Genomic DNA, 15847 nt, shown 5'->3' with positions numbered 1-15847 from the left:
AATAATTACAATCATGGACAAAATTAATGAAGCAAACACAGTTGTTTTTAGCATTTTCAAGCACCAACAAAAAGTGTGAAATAATCAATACTTTGCAGCCGGTAGACTGCTAAGTAGCTACTTTTGCACACACGTAGGCAAGGTAGATAGCCTGTAAAATGTGCTAGTGGAATTCTTTACCACGCCCGTACACCAAAATAATCCACGCCGCGGCACACTAAGGTAGCAAATTTCGGGGAAAATGGTCATGCTGACATCAGCAACAATTAGCATGTTTGAGTAATGATTTTACCAAATAAGCTAACCTGATACTAAGTCGTCCGTTGTCTGTGAACATTAAAAAACGTATTCAAAATTCGCGACTCTAATATAGACCAACCAATGAGACCACTTGTTGTAGCTAAATTCGAAATTAGCCGTGATGTTTTATTATGTTTTGTCCACGATTGTACATATCATTTATATTTTTGAGAATTAGCAATAATATGGAAAATTACGGAAGCGTATTAGTGCCACTTTTGCCTGCTCACTTCATATGCATTTTTAAATGGTTTGACACGTGTTTTTAAACTCTGCGGTAAAGCGTTTTGTAAATAAACGAAACAATATGTCGTTGTAAGTAAAGTTTTGATGAAACAAAAATGTTATAAAGGATTCTCCTAAAAAATTACATTATTTAGTAAAAATCTGAAGACTGCAAATATGAACGAATAAATGTTGTGGCGTTGTACTCACTACCCTCGTCCGCCATCTTCGCCACTCTCCAAAACAAATATTACTTCATACGGCAGGAAAACAAAGCACCGCGTGGAGAATAAAAATGAAAACCATTTGTTAATATTTAACAAGTGGAAAAATTCTTAACGCAAAAAACCACTTGTAACAAAAATTAACAAGTGGAAAAATAAAAATAATTCAAAAAGTTACTTATAAATTTTTTTGAAAAGAAGTCAGTACAGATGGCACTAACAAGCTTCCGCATAAAATATTGAAAATGAGATCGTTAATGTGAAAAAATATTATGTCATATTAAAATATTATCTATACCTATATTTTGAAAGTTTTCTGTGTATTATGAATGACTTATGAGCATTTTATGTCTTTACACTAGAATTACTTTGTTAGTTGGAGTAAAAAATAAATGAAAATATAAACACGCCAACTTTTAAACAGGTGACAAAAAATGGATTCTTTATATTGCTTTTTTCTTCTCTCTGGTTTAAATTTTAAACGTCCAAGAAGGAGAAGAAACAGTTTAAAAAACATCATGGTTCGCATCTTTGCATTTTCATAGGAAAATATATAGAGGGGGCGAGTAAAAAAATACAAAGGATAAGGAGGATGTTAATCTAAAATTGCCCTAAGGGCTGTTTATATGGAGAGGCGAACTGGCCCGCTTGCCGAGATCTCGCCTATTTTACCCGAGATCTCGGCAAGCGGGCTGGATAAATCTCCATATAAACAGTATCAAAGTAGGCTAGCCGCCTAAGCGAGATGGTTTATTATACTCAAGTAATTGAAATATTTTGTTATGAAAATTATTTCTTTTGTTCTACTTTATTAATTTCAGAGCCAACCCACCTTAAAAGCCGGCAAGTGAGCCTGCTCGGTTTGACGAGCCAACTGCATCCATATAAACAGCTCTTAAATGTCCTTTTATTAATTAACTTGATACCGGCTTCTATATTCGCACTCTTTGTTTTGTTAAAACATTACATTGCTGAAAAATGGGTGACAAATATAAAAGTATGATGATATATGATAACGATAAAAGAATTTAATATTCTTTACCTCAGTATTTGTTCATTAGTTGGGTTCGCTGTGATGAACTACTACATGGACCTTTTTTTCAAACGCCTGGGAGAGACAATAAATTATCGATGAATGGCGGCTACGATGCGAGATGTATGTACGCGAGATGCTTACTTAATCTAAACCGCAATAGATATAAACGTTTTGATCTCATGACAAGAAGAACCCCAAATTTTGGGTGTTATCACATTTCTACCGTGGCTGCTTTGGACGGACTGGATTCTAGTTCAATTACGGCCGCGACTTATTAGTACATAAGTCGCTGCTGCGAGCGTTTTATACGCGAGCTATGATTTGTTAAATACAGGACCAGATTTGGTGTAATTGGCGCCGCGAGTTTTGAACTAGAATCCAATTCGTCCAAATCAGCCACGGTACATTTTAAATATTTTTTTATCTCACTAAGTACATCTCCTATCTTTGCTCAAAAGTAATTCTTTACTTCAAAATTTCATCGCGCTAATTGTAAATAAGTTTTTAACTGTACTTTTTCTATGGCTTATTTTTTCTAAACTATTTTTATTTATTTAGAAAGCAAACGAGAGATAGATGTTACTTTCAATTTGTTTCAACGTGATAATGTATAATTTGTTTGTAAGAACCTCTATGTTTTTAACCGTGAATGTGCGATACGAATGGTTGAATATTTGACGAAGTTTTGAAAAATTTAAACTCCGGTACGTTTTTGGATTCTTCTCTATATTCTCAGAAACTTGTAGTTATTGTATTGATTTTTTTGTCGCAAAACATGTTCATATGACACAACATTTTATTTTGTTTATTATTTACATTTTCATTTACATCTTTTCCATTTCAAAACTGTCTTTACTTAATAATTATAGTTTTTACCCTTTAAACAAAACAAAATAAATCAACACGATTATAGAAACCAAGTCAAATCCCACTTAAAACAATGCTGCGATCACATATCATATCATATGACCACTGATCTGTTCCCATTTGAATAAATTTCTAAGGACATATTTCCACCTGATGACACGCACAACGGTGTGTTGTGTATAGAAAGAACTCTGGGTAGTTTTCTTTCTTTCCTTGCTATTCCATTTATTTATCACTTCAAAAGAATCAGAATTCGAGGAAAATCTATATTTTCATATTAAATTAATTTACTATCCCTACAACACATTATTGTTTAAGCACATTTCACATCAGAACAGATCATCTGGCCAATGTTTAAACATGCCTTTTAAGTGTTTGTTTTTATTCATGAATTGTGTAGCCAAATAATCAAGTTCATACCACGCATTCCTTTCATCTTCTGTTGTCATTGACAACCAGGTTTCGTTTTAAAATGTTTCATCACATCATGATAACAAACTCATTAGGGATTTACTTTCTTAAGCTCTGTATATACCGCAGGTTTTATCTGTTTTACGTTCAGTTCAGAATAATATGGAGTAGCTTGTTCATATATCGGATTTATTTCTTCCAGAGTTAGATTATTCCGACATGCTGACTGTTCGTCGGTTTGGTAGCCTGTGTTGTTTGTTCCAATGTGTTGTTGGATGTTGTCATCAAGAATAATTGCGGAGGTTTTGCCTAAAATAAAAAGATACATTATAAAAAAAGTTTCTCGCAAAGTTAGTTCTTTTGGTTATGAAAATGGCAACAAGGTCTTGTAATTCCTAAAAATACTTTTAAATACTTTTGCATTTAATTTTATTGCATTTACGACACCAGATATTGGGCAATGTCAGTTCCTCTTGTCCCGCTCACCAAGACAGCAGAACATACTTAAACTGGACTTTCTTTTGTGAATTACAACTCAATAACATTGTTATAGACGCATTTAGAATAAGAGTTTACGTGCACCAGACTTTAACTTACCAAGAAGGCCAGTTACAGGGCTATGGTTATTCACAGTCAGAAACCAGCCAGAGAGCTTCTAGATTCCAGTTTAACATTTTTATGCATGTTTGTAAATGGAACTTTTATACAAGAACATGGAAATGATTGTAGCAACAAAATAATAAAAAGGTTACACAACACAAATTTTCTGTCGCAAAGACAATTTACCTTTACGCTTTATGAAGATCAAAGACGTAATAACCATTATCTCCAATACCACAACGCCAATAACAACCCCGAGAATTATTTTGTCCTTGTATCCAGAATTCTCTAAAATTTAAATATAAAAAAGAAAATGTAGGATAAAATCATGCAACACTTAAAGCACAGAGCGTAGGCGACTTTGATTAAACTTCCAACTCACTTTCTGTTTTAGCATCCAAAATTTTATTCAAAGTTTCAACAACTGCCTTTTGTCCAGCTTTGCTGTCGTATCTCGCCCAAATTATAACTCTTTTTATCTTTGAAACATTGCACATTCTGACCGAATTGGAAGAGGTTATAAAAATTTGTTTTTGGTGTTCCAGTTGGAATCTATACTGCGGAGCACAAGTACCAGTGTCTTCTTTCAACCAAGAACCTCTTATACAGTTCGTTTTGTAGTAGTAGAAATTGACTTTCTGTACTTTTGAAGGAACAACTACAAAAAATGTACTGGTAACTAGGAGATGGTGAGACAATGAAATGTTAAAAATATGTGTTAGTGACTAATTTTTGATGATCTTAAAAATATCTCGAAAGAAATTCACCCTCAATAACTACATTGTTAATCTCCATCTGTTAAGGTATCGTTTCAAATAAAAAATACGTTCGTTACAGTTGACAAAAGAGCTTCTAAAGTTACATAAAAATGTTCATTTCCGTGCATTTTCTGTGCATTCGTGTAAAAGTAAATAAATATAATTAATACAAATATTGAAATCACTGCGGGTGTAAGGAGCTTTTGCGACGATTTATACAAGCCTCGTTAGAATGACTCTTTATTTTATTTCAACATTTCAGCTAAAGTTGTTATGCGCGAAAATTGATACACGCTAAAATTAATACGCACAAATCGTGGTTGATTCTTATTGCACAAAATTGTTTTTCTCCGCAAACCTAAAGTTGTATGGACTGACTCCCAGCGCCAAAATAATTCATAATCATTCTAATGAAGTTTTATTCATTATGAAGAAAGACTTTCTCTGGAAATTAAACTTACTAGGCTTACAAAATTTGGGGAAATTCCTCGCAATCGTTAACTGTGGTCATGGATACTACAAAAAGGACTAAAAACAACTGAAAAACACAGTGTAAAATGAAAACCAAAAGCAATTTACCAACCACATAAATAATAATATATCTACAATGAACTTTCAATTCACTATGTCGACTTATGGTGTCTCTTGAATGCGTAGCAAAAAACGTTAGCTTAGCTCCACAAAAAGAACGTGAGATACGCCTAATTGTATACGTATATCTGTATTGCTTAGTTGTGTTGTCGATCAATGTGACGTTGTCAGATGCAAAATATTGTCCATTCTCTCTCACTTTCCATTTAACAACTACTTTTTGGTATCCACAAACATCTTGATTAAGAGTTAGTGATGAGTTTTCGTCAACCGTGTACACAGATCTCATATTCTCACCACAAAGTCTGAATCCTATAAATTTGATAAATTAACTGAAAAAAAAATACAGTGTGTGAAGATTGTCCTTACTTCGTTCTTTTTAGTTAAAGTTAAATTACAGTTTGTTAATGCAGAGAGAGAGACGTGTGGGTTAACTAACGGACGGGCGAACGGGTGAACATGTGTAAGGGCGGACAGGCAAACAAGCAGACGGGCGGAGGGATAAGGTTCCTCACCTTTCTTGTAGTTACATTTTGCTTTAGTTTCAGCAAGTACTAAGCTTTCGATTTAGCAAAAAAATATTGTTGCAAGAATCAACAATTGTGAAATTTGAGTTACACTTATTTTAAGAATTTTTCAATCAGAGATGCTTTTAGCAGCAAACAGTAGCAGACACGTGATGGTTGAGTTATCATTATCTTCACTGTATTGTAGCAGTGTTTTTCTACGAGGTTACGTCTGTCCAGTGGCGTATTTTTATTTCATTGGGCGCATTGGGTGGCATTCTTAGAAAATATTTGGCAGATTTAAAGGCTATCATAAACAGAAAATACCTATGATATGATATAAGAAAGTAACTCAAACTTAAAAAGAATAATGGTATAAAAAGAAATTGAAAGTAAATTTGTGATAGTAACATGTAAACACATTTTTATTTACAATAACACTTTGTATCATGGAATTTCTTACCTGTACAACACATGAATTCTGCAAAATAAAATATTGAAACCAAGAGCATCTTAGGTTTACCTTCCAAGGGTTTCCTCCAAGGGTTTACCATTTCTTCCCACAACTTCTACATCGGTGAAAACATTATCACGACAGTTTAACGACATTCAACGATATGTTTTTATAATGTATTTTTAAGTGTACTTTCACAATTACGTCATTTTTTCACTTAGTTTCCAGGCCTCTTGTCTTACAGTGTACGATATTGAGTTGAACGCATCTACTTCACGGTGCTTTCCCTTCAAATCTTTTATGTTTTAAAACCAAATTACTCTCCTTCCTGCTTAGACGACGATTCTAACTATGTATGATCAACAAAAACTACACTTTTGGAAACACGAATCTCATGAGATGCTACTTTTAGTTATTACAAAACAAGAAAACCCGTTGCTATAGTAACTTTTTTGATAGCTTTATAATACAACTTGGATGCCATTTTGAATCTCAACCAACTTCTTTTACTTTCTATTAATTAGAAGTCACTATACCACACGAAGTTTTATTTCCTTCTTTCTTTTTTGTCACTGCACACATCTTTTTTTATATATAACGGCAGAATAAATTTTAATAAATACTTATTTACTCGATTACCTGCTTAAACTGCTCAAAAAATACTTATATGCATGCTCAATTTTAATTCGTAAAAGTGAACCTCCGCCGTTTAAATTACTGAACAAGAAAGAATACACTATTTTTTATAAAGGTTAAACTCATAAAGTCTTTAATGGATTAATACTTTGAAAATCTTTTTTTAACTATAGCTCTAAATATATTCATAAGAACAGAGACTGGGAGTGTCATCCGATATGACCGCTTTTGTCAAGTAAGGCTTTAAAAGAGGCGTTTATTCGAGTAATGCGTTCGAAGGAAGCCTTTATTTAACTAAGATGTTTAAGGATATTTATATAAGTAAGGCGTTTGTAGAAGGCGTTTGTAGAAGGCGTTTGTAGAAGGCGTTTGTAGAAGGCGTTCGTAGAAGGCGTTTATCTAAATGCTAATATTTGTTGTACGATATATCAAAGATCCTCAATCGCATATCTCAGTTTTGGGGCCGGTAGCGGCTCTAAAGCCTAACAACCATGTCTGGGCATGTGTACTGAAGATCTTAAATGGTAACTTAAAATTTGAAGTAGAGACAAATACCTTGTGTTTGTTATCATTACTTTCTCTCACAGAACGACAGAGCGACATTGATAGGTTAACACGTTGTTAGCCAGGCAAAATCTGCATTCCAACTGGCAACGGTTCACAAAAAGAAAGGCCGGCGAACAGGCAAACGCCGCGCATTATAATATAGATTTTAAAATAAGCAAGCAAGATTGTGAGATTGTAAGATTGTGAGGGAAATGAGTAGTAAAAGTTGGCTAAAAAGTTTATTTTAATAAAGATTAAGTTTGACATGCTAATCTAGTGCATTAAAGTTACAAATTTGACTTCGAAGATGTTGGCAAGCTTTGCAAATATTGTTTAGCTACAGTTCATCCCTTCGATGAAAATTAAATTGTCGCAGCACATTTCTCTTTTTATTCAGTTCATTTTGTTTCTCTGGTAGCATCTTTGTAAGGAGAAGCTTTTCGATTCGCTGTATTTCATTATCTAAATAAACATCTCCATCTTGAATGATTTGCTTCATGATCTTGACGTATACATCAGCTGAGGTCCTCTTGTATGGAGCTAGTTTTTGAATTTTCAAAATGGTTTCTCGCATGTATTCGTTGCGTCTATTTTGGTTCAAAATGAAATGACGCGTATTCAAGTCAAGTTCGTCAATCACCCCAAGCTATAAATGAAAAACGTTAAATAAGTTCAGCGTTATTAAAATTTGAGTGTGATTGAATTAGTTAAAATTGACGGAGTCCTGGAGGTAGAAGAAAAATTCCCAATCCCTATAACTTTCAAGAGGCTGTTGCACTTGCAAAGTTACTTGGCAGAAATAATACCCATTATTACAGACACGCATGAACACATGAAGACCTGAACCCCTACCATAAGAACCAAGACCCATACGTAACCCATTAATCTGAAGGGTAATTACTGGCTTTAGCAAACAAAGTTTTGCTATGATGCTATAGCAGTCATGTATGACATATCAATATTAGACACAAAAGTAAAAACCGAATATTTTAGTCTTGAATTTCATCACAAAGATAATTAAAATGATGCTGTCAACAATGGTCTTAATCAAAACAAGGTAAAACGTTACGGTTTCATAATTTTAATAATTACGAACATATGGCTGTACTACAGATGGAGCTAAAATTTTATTACAAAACCAAGGAACAATGTACATAATTTCCATGAAAACTAGTTTTGGTCAAATTATTTTCATACAGAGTCAATTTGCTTTTGTATTTGTTTAAAATTAGCTTTATTACCCCATTCCAACTATGGGGGTAATTTAATTACTGCACGTAGCACAGTGACAAGAAAATCAGGACAATGAACAACAGTATGTTTTGATTAATCAGTTAATAGGATAAATAATTAGTACGTAAAGTCGGAAAAATATAAATTTGTGGTGCAGGAAACTAAAGTTGAATTTAGGGATCCCTTTTCTGGATCTTAGTAAAAAAAAAAAAATCCACCATATATATTTGGTTAAATATCATGAGGATCAGAGCTTCTCACCATTTTGTCCAGTAGTCCATCTTGAACATGCTTTGATCGACAATGAACATTCATAAACTTGGTGATGTTCTTTTCACTCCAGTTCTCATCAAACTTTCCCGGCAAGTACATCACGCCGTCTTTATCATGCTTCGGATAGAACATAAACGTTGGATACACCCCAACCTTTTGAGCAAGAGTGACGTCATAGTTCGACTCACCATTTATTTTGGATATGATGCAGTCAGGCTCGCTCTAGAAAGATTAAACAGAAACAAGTTAAACAAGAAAATTAGGGTTAACATGATCTTAAATAGATAAAACACGATGTTTATACTGTACAAAATGCATTTCAGTTTTGTTTTAACATCAAGCTTATAAGTTGCCACCCTCGTGAGGTAGGAAATATTTCTTAAAGATTTGGTTATGAATCATTGCATGGCAAATGAATTGTGAATTACATCACTATTTAAAATCTGACTGTTCTAGAGCTGTTAATACACCTGAAGCTATGGAAATGCCATAGCTATTGAAGATGGAATACACTTTTTTCTTTTTCTGGAAGGTGGAAGGGACATTCTTTGACAACAATACGAAATGAGAAACAATGTGTGTGACTTTCCTTCTTATCTGTATACCTGTCAAAAGAAATATTTTAAAACTACCTGGAATGTTCTTGCCACTTTTTTCACAGTTTTTGTTAAATTCGTGCATTTTATACACCAAGGTGCGTAAAAGTAAACCAGCGCTGTCTTCTTTTCGTCTTTGATAATCCTATCAAAATTATCACTGTTCAGCTCAATCAAAGATGTTCTGAATGCGTCTTCTGAAATTTCGAGATGTGCAGCTTTTTTGACAAAATGTTTGAGAGAATCTTCATCCAGTTGTCCTTCATAGCTATAAAACATTTAACAATTTTTACTAATGGAAGACTTATATTTAGTTTCTTTATGATGGAAAGTGTGACCACAGACCGTCTTTGAGGAATTTTTTCTTTTTACATATGTATACACAATTATCAACTTAAGAAGCCCTGGGTACGGAGTTACCTTGCAATGCATTTTCCGTTTAAACAAACCTGTTTTGTAATGCTGGCACTGCAGCCTAGGGGCCAAGACACCCTAGGGTTGAGGATAAAAAAATGTAAATTAATCTATATTTTTAAATGCGATTGTGGCTTATATTTAGTTAGACTTTTGATGAACTGGGTTTTTTGCAGATATTTTTTACACGTTCTTTTCACCATAATGGTCTTTTCTGTCTTTCCATATTGAATCCATATTAAGTATAAAAAGATTACCTCTCTGGGACGTCACTTCCTTTTATAAAATATTTAACGAGACAATAATCTTCAATATGATAACGGCTTGCAAGTTTAAGATCTCTATAAACATTTGCTTGACCAATAAAAACGTCTGAAATATCTTCAAAATATTCTTCGATATTTTGAAATGTTTTGATCACATCTTGACACTCACTTTGCCATGGTGCGTAAAATAAAACTAAAGAAAACTTTTCAGTTTTTAAAAATTTGTCCACATTATTCGCCGTCAACTCCAGGCATGTTATTTCTCCTGGTGAAAATGCAATTCCTATGAAAATGATACGTAAAAGTTGCTTAATAATTTCCATTTTGGATGTATATACTAAAATATAGTCGCACTTTTCTCTGAAGAAGATTTCAATGTCAACAGCTTTGTCAATACAATCAATCAACAAATATAAAAATTATTGAACGCCTATTCAAAGCGCTCACCAGATGTGCAAACATGTTAACTTATATTAATGGTTGTTGTTTTGTGGCTTTTTTAACCATATGAAAATTGAAAAACTTTCTCCAAGAATATGTAATTTTTGGCGAATTTCGCATCTGGGTTGGGTTTCCTTTATGTTTTAATTTTTACACCTAAATTATCGAACCACGAAAATAAAATACTATAGCGAACACGTAATCAGTAAAAATCAGTGTTCTTTTAATATGAGTTATGGGTGCTGCAACCTTCTTCAGAATAATTATATACTTAGTCTAGTCGTGGTTCGTTGAATAAACCTAAATTTATAGTTGCTAATTACATGTATAATACAGTTAATGTAAAATGTTCCAAACCTTGACTTACATTTTCATTTCGATTATTGACATTTTCTAAACCAATAACAAGAAAATAAAATAATACAAGTTATTCTAACCAAAGAAAAGTGTTTTTATTTATATTATTTTAAGGTTATATAAACTGACAAAAGAGTTAAACCTTCAATATTTTTGACGTTTTCGTACAGAGAAAAACATGCTTTCTACAAATAACATAATTTTGATCATGCACAAAAACGAAAGAGTCAACTCGGTGTGTTTATATGGTGTAAAATTCCATCCTGCCTTGGCGAGATCACGGTAGAAACAACTGAAATCTCGGCAAGGCGGACTGACTTGCTTCTCACATGAATAAATGCGTTTTTAATAACGTTCTTCTGAAACATGGCGAGATCTCGCCTAGGTGATAAGAACTGCCCTAAGGATACGATAATTATTCTACTTAAAGTTAAGACCCACGACCCCTCTCTTGTCTGCTGGGCAATTATTCTACCGGTTTCGCTATCTTTTCGATATGCTACTTCTCTAACATAAAGTGAAACCTCTTTGCAACAAACGCTATACGTTTTTTGTACATTAACGATCATTCCTTTTTATCTTTCTTCCTCAAATGTGTAAAACTCGTAAATTATTTCCCTGGTTTCCACTTATCCCATTGCAACGTGAGTTACATGTTACTTAAATTATTGCAGTGTGTAGAAACCATCCCGAATTGAGCAGTCGAATGTCTTCAATTCGAACGGCATTGATCGTCAAGAGAGATGAAATAACAAAACAAAACGCAATTGACTGTTAACAATGTAAACATGGCATAAAATTATGAAGTTTGGTGAGAAAAGTCATGTTAAAACAAAGCAAGGTAATGTCAGTAGTAGTAGAATGCTGGATATTATGAATTAGATGGATATTTTGTAAAGAATTGTTTGACTTTATAGCTATTTTCTGATTTGTCTTAAATTTTTTAGAGCTTATCTCGGTAGACTTTCTTCTTACCATTAGCTAGAGCTATGTACACAATTTGTGAAGAGATTCGATCAGAGAAAAAAATTGGTCAGACTATACTTTCAGTTTGCAAGAAGTTCTAACAACCAAGCCAGTCCTAAAAACCATTTATTTTTCAATCTTCTGTGTTTTTCATACGTTTTAAACCCGTCTTATCGTATTCTAATTTCAGCATTTCAGGAAATTGTCAGGAATTTCTTTGATATGTCAGGAAAATGTCAAGAATTTTAGGTGTAAATCATATAAAAACAGTCTTTTCCATCATTGTGCTTCGAAAAAATATTATTTATTAGGGCGATCCAAAGCTGCAATAGGATACCTGCAGCTACTATCCTAAAATAGCTGAAAACGAATGAATACCAGGACTTATAGTCCAAACATATTTAGTAAAAATGGACATGTATATGCACAATTCATTCATGTTGGGACACCAGACCAAGCATTATTAACATCTTTCTAGCATTTTTTAGTCCTCGTGGACGACTTTAAAATATCGGATTTTGTAATTTTATTAAAGTAGAAATAGCAACAACCCATTGAGTCATTTTCCTCCGACTGACATCATGTATATGAATTAAAATAACAAAAACTCTTTTAACCTATTCTGTCAAATATTGACTAGCCAAGAGAGTCCTACAAACTTATAGACAGTTGTTGCACGTTTTTTGTGAGGATTTTTTTCAAGAAAATGAGATTTAAACGTCGAATTAGGAAATGAAAAAGCTCAATGTTGAATGTTTTACTTTTATTATAATTAGTCTTTTCTTCAACTTGTTCTAAGGACAAATTAGTATTAGTATTTAGTAAGAGACAATGGAAGCAAAAAAGCACAAAAGACCTTTTGTCAAAAAAATCGTGCCCACGATAGAAACTGTGAATCTTCTTTTAGAAGCTCCTTCTACGAAAGAGAATATTTTACACCTACCCCAGATCTAAACTAAATTTGAAAGTCTAAAAAATTGTTTTCTTTATGTGTCTTTGAGCAGAATTTGCAGTTAGACTACGGGTGTCCTCGTCCCTCCTCACCCATAGAAGTAGCCAGAGAGCATCTGTCCATGTTGTTGGATACTGCTCATCAAAGCCTTCAGTATACTCTTACTTTAGTAATGTCACATTCTTTACTACTTGAAGCAGCAAACTATATAAATCTTTTATAGTCAAGCAAATTATAATTAATAACAGTGGAAATGAAAATTGATTGTATTTTTAAAGAATGAATTCTAAATAAAAACGGTGACACATAACTGTTTTTACTTAAAATTCCTTGACCAGTGTCTCACATGGCAACTGTTTCTATTTGCAAGAATCATCTAGAAGCAAAAGAAAACAATTTTGAATGATAATACGTCGCCCTATTTTTGGCCATTGTTGTAAAATTGAGTCTTTGTGAAAAATGACGATAGGCATAATACATTGTACTATCATCCATCTTTCTTTAATTCTCGTTAAGCTGGCTCCTATTTGTGATTCACGAAATAAATCTTTGCGATAATTAATGTCTAATTAATGTCTTTTCGTTTTTTTTTAAATTTTATACGGAAATTGATTTGGCTACGGAATGTATTTTTGAGACACGTTGTTGATCTGTTTTATGAAAATATTTTGTTTAACAATCTTGTATCTACTATTTCCGGTCCAACATGTTACTTATTTTCAGGTAAGCGGAAAAAAAATAACAGTCAAAAGCGATTTAAAAATGTTTACATTGAACGATTTTTATATTTAGAGTTGAATATTGAAACAAAATTGAAATTCTTCATATGTTCAATAGCATTCAATGGAAGCGATGGCCTAAAACTACCTAATCTAAATGATATATATGATGACCACATTATACGTGATGAAGAACCATGTGCTTTATTCGAGCGAAGATCAAGATACTCGTGCGAACCGACGCCCTTTTTAGTTAGCGCATGCTTAATAAAGAGACTAAAGCGTCATTTTGAACCTGGTTTTAATAAAAGCCCATACAGAAACCGTTGCCGTAAGCAACAAAAAAAACATGACATTAGAGCGCATGCTCAGTTCCCTACAGAATCTCAAACGGTACCGGTGTCCAAGACGATAACAGTGTTATCAGATCGTGAGAAAGAGCGTCACGTGACGGACCAATGCAATCATCCTGGAGTCTCTACGTCAAGTAGAGTAAGTGTGTTGAAACAATTGTTGTTAGGACACAGCAAAACATCAGAATTACTCATGTCTTCTGAAGCCGCACAAATGTACAGTAGAGCTTGTAAAACGTCCAATGAGCAAAAACAAATAGAAGAACAGAAAAGAATAAAAACGACTTCTCACGACTACGCATGGTTAAAAACAACGACCCCCGTCCACTCTTTACCTCCTATTGAAAGTTTGGCGTTAGATACAAGGAAACCGCCACCGTCTGTACATTTAACAACGCCCACAACATCCTCTATCGATTCGACATCAAATTTAAACGTCACGCCGTTAGCTATACTATCCGCAGATAAAATCACGAACGCGCTAGTCTTCGCGAAGGAGTTAGACGGACCCATGTGTTCTAGTTTAGATTAAGAGAGCAAGTAATTTCTTTGACACTTACAAGACAGACACGGATACTCAAGGGTGGAAAATTAAACGTAGATTTTGGAGAGTAGCCTTACATAAAACCCTTTTTTATTTATCATCTGTGTTTGCCTAGTAAGTGAAAAAGTATTTTCTTCAATGTACCTATTTTGAATTTGTGTTGTGATACTTGATAAGGGAAAGTAAAGCTCAGATAAGATTTTCCATATTCAAAAGTAGTTAAAATAGCTCGGCGTTAGTATTTAGGGAACTATATTTTAACATTTTAGTGGCGAAGAAGTTTAAGGCCTGAAAAATACTTTCGGTTGATCACCCAACCAAGAACAGTCTTAATAAATTTCTACCTACTTCAAATCGACACAGTTAAATTTTATTGCAAAAAGACCTACTACTTCGTAAAAATCAGATACACAGGTGGGGTCGATACTGCGTACTGGACAATATGGTAACGTCAGATGTGGTCTGCTTGTTAGCACGAACGACTTAGTTTAAAAGTAAATTACTCTGCCTTGTTGTTGTTTAGTTGCTGTTTTAAATTTGTTTATTTGTTAGTTTGTTCAACAGGGTTGTAGCACTCTAGAGTCATTCCTAGCTCTTCTGTCAAAAATGGTTAAGATAGGAGAGACGACCCTAGAATTGTGGCGCCTTTTTTACTATTTGGGTGAACAAACATTAGTAGCGAGATTGGCTTTTCTTTGTTTTTATGTTGAACTAGTGAGCCCTCATGTTTTCTACAGAAGCATAACATCACCAAATGTGGGACAAATTGACAAAAGAGTTCAATATTGATAAAGAATATCTCCAAATAGTAAAGAGTCACCTAAAATCTCACTTATCGCTTTTCAAAGGGAGGGAATATCTTTTGTCACGTTTTGTGTTGATGTCTGTGTTTATGTTTTCCTAAATGTTTGTGACATTATTTTCCGTTGAATTTCTTTTTATAGTTTATGGAATTTAATTATTTTTATATAAATTGATTTGTAACGCATTTTTTATAATGAAAAAAACAAAACAAAAAAACTTGGAGTTATAAACCAGGATGGATCTAGAGTTATTTCCACCTTAGCGAGTTTGTTAGAAAATTACACCTTCCCTATCTACCAGTGCACAAATAACTGAGTAGAGTACATATTTACTGTGATACCAACCTCATCCCCAAGTCTCTTCGTCGCTGATGATATTCCGCTGGAATCGCTTCGTAATAGCTATTAAATATTAACTCCGTTATGAGGACGGAGCCGCCCCGTGATAATATCATAAGCGTAGGAGAGTCCTTAGGACAAGGTTGTGTATCACCCTTCTTTAGACTGTGTGATGTCTAGTTTGTTTTTGTTTTTTTTGACTGACTAAGGTTTCCTTGAATATTTACTGTCAATTGAAAAAGGGGTCAAAACACCGAGTTAATAACATTAGCTAGGGTTTTGTCACACACAATGAAAACAAGCGAAAGTTAAATTAAAAATAGTTTAGCAGCAAGGATCATGTGATCAAGCGACAAATTTGCGCCACATTTAATCGTATACTTGTACTTAATAAATCCAGAGCTGTTTCCTGATTTATCTAAAAGAACTCTGGAAAC

At 33.6% G+C, this 15847-nt stretch overlaps 2 protein-coding genes across 2 annotated transcripts; both read right to left on the bottom strand.

Annotated features, from left to right (window-relative positions):
• Window positions 1–2904: 2904 nt before the first annotated feature.
• LOC130635720 (uncharacterized) lies at window positions 2905–6578 on the bottom strand. The gene is made up of 4 exons (XM_057445164.1): window positions 5982–6578; window positions 4046–4321; window positions 3850–3951; window positions 2905–3372 (listed from the first exon to the last, which is right to left on the bottom strand). Exons 1-4 carry the CDS (start codon window positions 6070–6072, stop codon window positions 3155–3157), a joined length of 687 nt encoding a protein of 228 aa, XP_057301147.1. The 5' UTR covers window positions 6073–6578; the 3' UTR covers window positions 2905–3154.
• Window positions 6579–7380: 802 nt separating this feature from the next.
• Window positions 7381–10600, bottom strand: LOC130635719 (uncharacterized). The gene is made up of 4 exons (XM_057445163.1): window positions 9928–10600; window positions 9293–9524; window positions 8649–8882; window positions 7381–7800 (listed from the first exon to the last, which is right to left on the bottom strand). Exons 1-4 carry the CDS (start codon window positions 10257–10259, stop codon window positions 7492–7494), a joined length of 1107 nt encoding a protein of 368 aa, XP_057301146.1. The 5' UTR covers window positions 10260–10600; the 3' UTR covers window positions 7381–7491.
• Between the last annotated feature and the right edge of the window lie 5247 nt (window positions 10601–15847).

This window comes from Hydractinia symbiolongicarpus, chromosome 3 (genome assembly GCF_029227915.1).
Source record: "Hydractinia symbiolongicarpus strain clone_291-10 chromosome 3, HSymV2.1, whole genome shotgun sequence".
Classification (NCBI taxonomy): Eukaryota; Metazoa; Cnidaria; class Hydrozoa; order Anthoathecata; family Hydractiniidae; genus Hydractinia; species Hydractinia symbiolongicarpus.
The sequence above is the reverse complement of the archived record's forward strand: the minus strand, read 5'-3'. Positions and strand labels throughout refer to the sequence as shown.